A 10316-nucleotide genomic window follows, 5' to 3' on the forward strand; every position below is an offset into this window, starting at 1 on the left:
TCTGTCTTATAAACACATGTACGTTTATAAATGTACATGTACTTCTTTACAGAAAAGAAAGGAAAAAAAATGGAGCTGTTGTTATTTTAGAGGTTAAGCAATGGTTTTATCGGTCCGGCCCTCTTGATCAAGTCGGGCTGTATGTGGCTATGAACTAAAATGAGTTTGACACCCCTGATATACATAATTGCTAACGTTCTCCATCAACTGAGATATTTTAAGAAATAAAATATGTGTTAGATTTGTCCTAAACCGTTGTCAGTGTTTGTCTCCAATGTAGGACGTGGGAAGGGAGACACTGAAAAGAGGTTTACATGCACAACAACATACTCACCTTCATTCTTGACGAACCCTGTCACTGATGGACAAGATATAAAAAGTCACACTCGGACTGGATGTTATTTCTCCAGGGCTGGCAGGGTGGGGTGATTTTAAAGTAACTTCCAGAGCATGTAGTGTAATTATGTGTAATGTTAAATGCAACCTGTTGCCAAATAATGACAGAGCATTGACCCTGGGTCCTCAAATTAGTGTTACGTCGTTTAAATTTTAAATTAAGTTTGTCTTTGTTTTGTTTGATTGTTTTCCCAAAGAATTAAAATATGCTTTAAAATATGTTAACTAAAATTATTTAAAAAAAAAAAACCCTCTTATTTTACAGCACACAACATTAAAGATATACTGACTCTTACCCATGAAACCTTTGCAATCATGTTAGCTAGCCAATGCTAAATAACTCTGCAGCACATGTCCATAACGATGAGGCAAACTAGTCAGATAACATTTACGTGCTATTAAGACTGTACCAGTAATTATTACCTTAGTGCCTTAGTATTGAATGCACCATTAAAAAGGTATGTTAATACATGATACTTTAGGCCGCCCTAACGTCATTGTAGACCCAGTTTACTGTGCAGCTCAGTTTTATACCTTATATGTATTAGGGGGTCCCTGCCCCATCTTAAATTCAGCTGAGGGGTCCTTGGTCTGGTACATTTTTAAGACCCCTGGCTGAGATTCTTCATGTGTCACCAGCCTCACAACGCTGCCCACTGTTGATCACTGTATTTCAGGTAACTGTTCTCATCTCAGAAAACCAGGAAGCAGTGGGCTGTACAGTCTGTGCAAAAGAGCAGGAATCCTGATAAACTACTTTGTCTTTAGCGGCTGCTGAAGAGCAGTCTCTTAACAAGCCAAGTGGCATTCTTCTGACATACATTGTGCTGCTCACATCTGCTAGCACCTCATGTCAGACAGCAACGGATCATAACAGAATAACAAGTTAACCTTTACACAGTTTGTTTTTCTTTTTGTTTTGCTCTTGACTGGAAACAGATTCAGCAAGATGAAGGGGACTCAAACTTTGTATCTGCTTTATATCTCAGGTTTGAACCTCACATGTTTGTTGTCTTCATATCGTATTTGTTAATCTATGATGTGAATGCATTAATGTGGCTGGCTATTTGTGGAGACAAGATTGTTTTTGTTGTTATTGTTGGCATTCAAATTGCTGTAACATGTTTTCTGTACTTTCACAGGATTTTGCTCCTTCGCACTGGGATCTTCAGATTTTCACCTTATAAACGTGTCTAAGACCTATGCAGAAGCAAAGGCCTACTGTAGAGCGATGTACACAGACTTAGCTACTATTCATAACTCAACAGATATGAATAATTTGATCAGTTTAGTTTCAAATGACGTTATCAGAGCCTGGATAGGACTGGAGGCTGGAGATGAGTGGATGTGGCATTGGTCCTGGCCTGATCAAAAACTGGATTATTTTAACTGGAAGAAGGGAGAACCAAAAACAAATAATAAAGACGCCTGTGCAGAAATGGATCAACATGGCAAGTGGATTGAAAGTGACTGTAGAACTGGAAAAAGTTTTGTTTGTCATGGTAAGTGAAATGGCGTTAATTCAGTCAGAGTTATTTCCGATGGCGTGAATATTTAAGACATCGCTATGTTTAAAATGTCAAACCTTTGGACTTGCAGGCAACAGTGATGACAGTGCTCTCAAATTTGTTGCTGAGGCCAAATCATGGAGGGATGCTCAGAATCACTGCAGAAGCTTGTCGTCTGATCTCATCAGCATACACTCAGCAAAGGAGAATGCGGCAGTACGTAATGTGTCTTTGTCACAAAATGTGTGGATTGGCCTCTTCAAAGATCCCTGGAAGTGGTCTGATGGGAGCAATTCATCATTCCGGTTTTGGAAACCCTATAAACCAAGTAACTTAGAAGATCAGGACTGTGTTCTTGCTGCGTTCAGAGACGGAGGGAAGTGGAATGACCGGAAATGCAGCATCACGCCCAAATTTGTTTGTCGTGGGGGTAAGTTGCTGTATTACATGCTTTCTCTGTCAGATAAGTGGTCTTTATATAATATTTTGTAATCTTGTCAGAGGCATGGCTCGGGCTAGAGTCACAAATCTTATGAATTTACAATCGACTTTGCAAAATCAAAAAATACTTGCAACTCGACTTCAACTTTAACACCAGTGACTCATGACTTTACTTGGACTTGAGACTTTTGACTTGAAAATACTTGAAACCTTCCCCCAAACCCAAAGATTAAAATGTATGTTTTTTTTTTTTTTTAAAAAGTGTGCCACAAATCAAATATTTTCTTGAATCAACTAACATTAAAGCTATTCATTCCCAGCAAGTCAACACTTAGGGTGTTTTTACACTTGGTCCTTTTCAGCTCTATAAAAAAAGACTCGGAGCAGTGACTCAGCATTTTTTGCACATATATGAACTCTCCAGGAGGACTCGGACCCCTCTGAAGTCCTGAGTTCGGTTCGCTTCAAGTTCACGGTGCTGTTCATTTCACCTGTGCACTGTGAACACAAAGCGCTCCAGGTTGGCTTAGCACTTTGCCGTTGTATTCAGCCCTCTAGATCACATGCTGTTGCACTGGTATGCTTGAAAAACCAGGCAAAACCACGTCAGCCTGTAACACGTGCATTGATGCAGGACGAGGTTTAGTTTGGTCCACAGAAGATACTGCACATCTTCAGATGTGGAATACAGAATGCATCAAACAGCAACAGTCTACAGCACAGAAACACTAAGGTTTTCCTCCACTTTTAAGTAGATCTGAAAGTGAGGGGCTTCATAACCTCACTGCAGTGCTACGTCAAAGTAAAAACAAAACTATGTCAATCCATATTTTATATAGGCTATAGTGTGAGCAGAAAGAGGACTGAGGCCTCATCAGAGCTGAAGTTGATCAGACAGAGAGCTAAGTCCTTTTTGAAATTAACTGACAATGTGAACACAAAATAACTGAGTCCCTTTTCTGTTGGTCCACTTTAAGAGGACTCAGTTCAGCTCATTTAAAAAGGACCAAGAGTGAAAACACTCTAAATTCCCCAGATCCACTTTGTTTGAACCAATCTGTAAGCATCCAAGCAAGCTGCAGGCGAGAACCATGACAACTAACATGACAGGGTGCTCACCTGGTAGAGCAGGCGCCTCATGTACAGAAGGTGTGTCCTCGCTGCAGCGGCAGTGGGTTTGATTCCAACCCATGGCCCTTTGCTGCATGTCATTCCCCTTCTCTCTCCCCCTTTCATAGTGTAGCTGTCCTATCAAATTAAGGCTAAAAGCCGCTAGAAAAAAAATAAAGAGGAATTAATGTTACATTACTGGGCAGCAGCTGGAAAAAATGATACCTAAGAATTTTGTTTGCATACAAAAACTACTCGGTAGTCAACAAAAAAAAAGTGCAGTACACAGACAGAAACACAAGAAATTATAACAAACTTGTTTTAATCTATAAATACAAATTTTTAAACGCATTCATGATTTTTGTAAATTTAATATATTATAACTCTGTTGTTAAAATGACATTAGGTGAAGAGTGCATTATGACTTGTTAATGAAACTCAAAGTTTAGGACTGAGAACTTGACTTAGGACTTGTTTATCTTGATTTGAGACTTTCTTTTAACTTGCAAAATTATGAATGGATGACTTTATTTGGAATTAAAATAAAAAAAAAAACATAATAAAAAAACAAACAAGACAAAGATAACACTGTCCGTGAAGGAGTAGGTAGAAGTAAAACTTATATGTCCCTACCCCTGTCGTACATTTCTTCTTCTAACTCATATATAACTTCAACAAATCCCCAACTTTTTTTGCAACTAATATACAACTATCCCCAGTTTATTTATTTACAGTACGTACCACCCAGTGTTACAAAATAAATATGCGTTCCCTAACACAACCTTTCCTCGTCCATATATCTGCCAAAAATATCTTTTTTTGTATAGTTGTAAATTGATTTATATTTGTGCTTTGTTTCAACTCCCACCCCAAATACTGAAATACACACTCTTCTTGGTCGTATGAACACATTGATTTTTAAAAACTTTTTCTCCTCTTAAATCATTACCCCCCTCCCTGTCACAAACATTTTTTGAATGTTGCCTGGAAGTGAATTATTTCTCGTTTACAACTTGGTCTTCCATCTGTACCTGACACAACAGAGCTGCATCTGTAACCTGTGTCTATTCTTTTATAACTTACTCTTACAGCAAGGAAATCAATTCCAACAACCACCAATCAAACAAGCACAAGTACCCTTCCGATCACTTCAGAGGTCACGACAACATTACATCTGACTGTGGCTACTGAGAATCAAACCCCGGCTATTAACGTCACCATGGAAGAAGCAACATCTACCGGTGGACTGACAGCACCAAATACCACAGATCTTGTGTCAAATATGTCAAGCACTGAGCTCAACAATGCAACAACAGAAATGTCAACTACAACAGCAACACAGCAACCTTCCACAACTACTGCACGAGTTACTACAGACAGTGTCTCTACATTAACAACACTGATGGGGACTTCGGCCTTGACCACTACACAGGCCTCGACCACTACACAGGCTTCGACTCTAAAGCCCACTGAAAACAGTCAAAGCTTGTCTCCAGGTATGTTTTAAATCATCACCTGCCTTTGTGTTCATTTAGCATACATTTGCATGGTGAATTAAGTTCTCTGTTTTCCTCTATTTAAAGGAAACCTGATATTAATCCAGGAAAATATGACATGGATTGAAGCTCTGGGTTACTGCAGGGAGCACCATACTGACCTTGTCCACATTACCGCTGAGGACATTCAGGGGAAGGTGGCTGAAAAGGCAAAGAACGCCACATCCCCCCATGTTTGGTTAGGTCTACGCTACACTTGTAAATTTAAGTTTTGGTTCTGGACTGAGTCAACTGCTGGCTGTTACCAGAACTGGGCCCCGGGACAAGGATCTGAGGGGGAATATGACTGTGGTGTTACAGGTGCTATTGAGGCCACTGGGAGGCAGCAGTGGGTCGGCTTGCCTGAGACAGAGAAACTGAATTTCATCTGCTACACATGTGCTGGATGAGTGTGGAGGGCCAGACCACAGTGTTGTTGCTGCAGCTCTCATAAAGCTGTATGGACAAACTACACATTTGTTCTGGTTATGCAAACTTTGCTGTTTCAAAATGATATATATATTTTTGCAATTGTGGATTCAACATTAAATACAATGTTTTTCACAATTTAACAGAGATATCATGGTTATTTTAATGCTCACTTATGACATCATACTTCTGCCTTTGTTAAAATACAGCTGCCTTCTCTATTGTTGAGAGTGAATTTCATTAGATATGAAAACCTCATGTGGTGTGTAGGCGTGCACATTCACAGTCATGGGCAGCAAGAGTAATGTGAGAACATTGATCTGCTCTATGCCTTTCACTCAGGGGTTACTATTTGCATGTTGACCCCCTGGGTTGGGCCCCAACATTGTCTTTTTCAGGCCACCAGAGTGTGGCCCCAATCCAGACTGCTTGCTGCCCTCGCTGACCTGACCTTCACTATCAGCCACATGGAAGACAGAGCTCGCAGACGCTCACCTTCCTGTCTGCACCCTTGAAGTACACGGACCATCTACAACCATGGGAAATGATACAACATATGAATCTTAAAATGCATCTGTGTATTTATATTTCTTTTCAAACTTATTTGAAATGTGAAATGAATGACTCAAGAAACATGTCTGACCGGGCTTTAACTGTCATTTAGTACATGTTAAAGGAATACGTCACCCACAAAATGACCATTTGTATATCAGTTAGTCATGCTATGTCTCCATGTAAAATGGCATGGCAACATATTATTTTATTAATTGATTGGGGACTACAAAACATCCATTTACAAAATCTCACACAACTTGTGCAGTATAATCCAAGTCTCACATGTCCAGTCGTATGCTCAGCACTTCCAAAGATATGCATTTTTGCTAAAACCTCGCTACTTAACAAATAACTAAAAGAGACTTATCTAAGCTTTCTTCAAATCCAGACTTAAATACTAAGGTTTTTGAAGAAAATGCACGTGTATGGGAAGTACTGAGGGTAAAACAGGATAAATGAGACTTGGATTATTCTGCACGAGTTGTGTGAGAGTTTGTAAATGGATGTTTTCTTATAGTTTTGCTGTTGTCAAACATGGTCCCCCATCAATCACTAAATCAATATGTTCGCTGTTTTCTGTGAAGGCACGAGAGTAAAGCAAAATTTTCTTCACAAATTCAAGGTAACCCAGCATGACTGGTCATTTTGTCCCTTTAAAGTCCAGGATCCTTGATGAGGGAAAAGAAGAAACTGTGTAAAGGCCGATACAACACAGGAAATAAGCTGTGTTCAGTTAAAACTATTGGAATACAAATGGCAGTAACTGGTGCATACCGTCCTTTAACCACAAACTGATATTAAAGTTACATCTCAATATGCCTACAGGCCTCTTTTTGGAAAGATTTAACTTTGAAAACATTTTCAATATTATCCAGTGTTAATACTTAAAATCATCAGTATACGAGTATGTTTGCATCATTTAGTTCAATAACCCCATATAACCACTATATAACACGACATACAGCTTGTAATCCACCGCTGCATTTTGATATCTGCTTTTGCATCCACAATGAGCGTCTTGTCACTTGTCAATTACCACGGACCATTACACATGAGTGTGTCATAGCTTAGTTTCTCCCTGAATAGGCATTGGTCAGTGAGCCTCCCATCAGTTCAATGTTAATGTCCCGTTGGGTCCAGTCAGTCAGTCTGTGGACTACCCCCTCGCCTCCTTTTCTCACCCTCGTCTCCTCTTGTGTGCTGTCCAGCTGGCTCTGACCTCTGACCCCTTCACCCTCACTCCTGACCCCCGAGGACATTCCCACGCCACACCCTTTTGTGTACATCTCTCCATGGAAACCCAGCGGTCACTCCCTCTGCATTTTTAGAGATTATGGTGATGGACATAATTCACTTTCACTGGGATCAGTGTAATGCAACCTAATTTGGCCTAATCCCAATTCAAGTATGAGGTGCTACAAATGTGGAACTTATATATTTATTAAGAGTGTGCATGGAAATCTTAGTCTTCATACAGGACATAAAATATATCCTTTACTCAACATGTTAGTTTATCATACACATTAGAATTTATTTACTAAATCAAAAACTTGTATGAGACACCTAAATGCTGCCTTGTAAGGGTTCAAACATTCAACTAAGCTTTCTATAACTGCAGTCACTTTTCATCACAGGCATTTATTCTAAAATTTATGAAGCTGAAACTTTAAAATTTTAGTTTTTAACTTCACGTCTCTCTACCTGCCATGCGCACTTGCGTCCTTCCCTCTCTCCTTTTCTTCTCTGAGCGTGCACCCCTCTGCAGATCCCTCCCTTCTTTTCCTTCTGTCACTTTCACAGTTAATTGTAGAAAAAGAGATTTTCTCCATTGAGGCCGGGTCTCTTAGGTAACCCCACTCCTGCATGAAATGAGATGGATAGAGGGGAAGAGATAGAGAGGGGACATGGACAAACTGAACAAGCAGTGGTCGAGGATGGACGTAGAGGAGAGTGAACTTAACGATATCTGAAGAAAGTTAGAATGAAAGAGTTTAATATTTTATTTGCACAGGGATGATGATTAATTAATACCTGCTTCTCTGGGACTATTATCACTATATTATTGATGGTGCATGATGTAAGTATTAAAATAGTTATAGTTTTCACTATTTAGTACAATTTGTTAGATGTTAGATGAACAATATATACATTTTAAAATAGCATTTAGCAGTGCAAACCTACGGAACATGTATACTTTTTCTTAACAGCTACTCTTGGATAACATTTTTGAGTGTGTGGCCTACTTTTTTGACATTTCATTAATACTTCAGTCTCCTAACAAACCGCAACAGCTTGAACAAACACTTAAAAATGTCAGTGTGTTTTATAATAGATATTGCTGCACATGTTTTAATTCATTGCCTTTGATATTTTATTGAACCATTCATCCCTTACAGGATTTATTCCCAGGGCTAAGAGATGCTGCTCATCCCAAGCTTGACAGGGAGTCTGGCGCTGATTGTCCAAACGCAATTCTTGTGTTACTTCTCCATTTCCAGGAGTTGTGGATGGACATCATGCCCCAGACTCTTGCTTACTTCCTCTTACTTCTTACTGTGACAATACAGAGATCGACATGGGAATTCATTGATGTCATGGAGCTGTGTGCAAAGAAGGGACTGCAGTTTAACTGCTGCGAAAAAGTTCGCCCATACTGGATTTTAAATTCTTGTTGAAGTTGATTAATGATAGCATCTATGAGGAACTTTTTAACAGAGAATACATGTATTTGTGATTATTAACAGACCTGATGTTTGGCTTTTAAAATGCAGATTTCTCAATTTGAAATCTCTTTTTTTGATTGAGCTTCCTGACCCTGGACTTTGACTTCTCAATCCCCTGGGTTTTTCCTGGTAGGAGGATGCTGCAACAGTGGACTGACGTTTTTTGATTTTCTGTAAAGCTCTGAAAAACTGAAACTGTTCTGTTTGTTTTAAATTATCTTGAAGAAGTAAGTAAAACTAAACATGTGGATCAGTTGCTTATCTTGTTTGCTGGACAGAAGAATTTTAAAAACTATCACTATGTGGGGAGAAGCAGATTATTAATGGGTGAGGAGGTGATATGGCATAAGGCCACATGGCTTGTGGTTGGTGGAGTGAAATGGAGGCTGACAGAGATGTTTTTTCCCTGTGCCAAATATGTCTTTGGATTATACAGGGCCATGACATACCCATTTTATTATGTGTATTACTGTGAGTATATGTTGGCTTGATTTTACCTTAAATGAGCCAATATTAATTGGAGCTAGCATAATCTTAATGTTGATGGCTACAGGGATGTATTATTTAATATGGAATTTGTGAATGGAATAGCTAGAAAACTTTATTGTCATTATATATTGAATATAACAAGATTGTGGGTGCTTCTCCATTAGCGCTTTTAAAAACAGGTAAAACAAGACAACCAGCTAGACATGGTATAAATGCAGCTATATAGTAGCTATAATAGCAAATGATAAAATAAATGAAAACAATAAAAGACAGTGGTTAAAATTTTGCACAGTGTAGATATTGCACAGGTTATTTTTCACATGCAATTACAAACTTTTAAATTAATGGCATGGAATATGCTGAAAAATAATCTATTGTGTGTTGATGTTTTAAAAAAAAAAAAAGAGAAGAAAGTTAGAACTGAACAACAATTAAATCTCCAAATAAGCTGGAATTCAGGCAACATTTACGAGACTCTAGGGATCAGCCTCAGTCTGGACACCGATTTGAACTGGTGCTTAACGCCTTCCACAAATGTTGATATTGACGTTTGTGGCTGTTTAAGTTTACACAAGAGCTATGAGTATAAAGTAAAACATCCATAAAGATGTAAAATTCTGATGCATTCACTTGCAGTTTGGGATTATCAAAAATGTTAACAATGTAATCTTGAATTGCTGGATTGTTGAATTGTCATTATGTTTGTTGCATCTTATACCAAACTGTTCATGCACAAAAAAATAAAATTTCTAACCTTGTCTCTGAATATATTTTTTACTATTATCTACATTCTGTTAATACTCTGTGTCTGTGTCATAAATCTAAAGTCTGCTCCACTTTATAAGATCAGGCAGAACACATTTTGGCAGCTTTTTAAATTCCCCTGAGGACAGATCAGACCACTGATGAATACGCACATTGAAAAGATTATAAATTTACAAAGGAAACTGCACAGGACATCTACGTGTTAAATAAGCAGTACAAAATAAACAGTGCCCACTCCACCCCATACCCAAACAGTCCAAACTTGATTTCTTGTAAATCACGTGATTTAGGGGAAATCTGTCTGACTCGCAGTGACCAATGAGGGAATAGTTACACATTGTGAAACAGAAACAAACACTTTTCCT

General features: G+C 38.6%; 1 protein-coding gene across 1 annotated transcript; it reads left to right on the forward strand.

The window, feature by feature from the left end:
* The first annotated feature begins 1217 nt into the window (after positions 1–1217).
* LOC125893807 (C-type mannose receptor 2-like) lies at positions 1218–5562 on the forward strand. Its single transcript, XM_049584728.1, has 5 exons — positions 1218–1385; positions 1539–1898; positions 1996–2334; positions 4547–4951; positions 5039–5562. Exons 1-5 carry the CDS (start codon positions 1346–1348, stop codon positions 5398–5400), a joined length of 1506 nt encoding a protein of 501 aa, XP_049440685.1. The 5' UTR covers positions 1218–1345; the 3' UTR covers positions 5401–5562.
* The last annotated feature ends 4754 nt before the right edge of the window (positions 5563–10316 follow it).

The sequence above is a fragment of the Epinephelus fuscoguttatus genome, linkage group LG8 (assembly GCF_011397635.1).
Source record: "Epinephelus fuscoguttatus linkage group LG8, E.fuscoguttatus.final_Chr_v1".
NCBI classification, from domain to species: domain Eukaryota; kingdom Metazoa; phylum Chordata; class Actinopteri; order Perciformes; family Serranidae; genus Epinephelus; species Epinephelus fuscoguttatus.

Excerpts from the sequence above, each read along its gene's own strand:
- LOC125893807 (XM_049584728.1), top strand. The coding sequence starts at position 1,346 with ATGAAGGGGACTCAAACTTTGTATCTGCTTTATATCTCAG. Across the intron at positions 1,386-1,538 it reads GTATCTGCTTTATATCTCAG|GATTTTGCTCCTTCGCACTG; the intron begins GTTTGAACCTCA and ends GTACTTTCACAG. Across the intron at positions 4,952-5,038 it reads CAGTCAAAGCTTGTCTCCAG|GAAACCTGATATTAATCCAG; the intron begins GTATGTTTTAAA and ends CTCTATTTAAAG.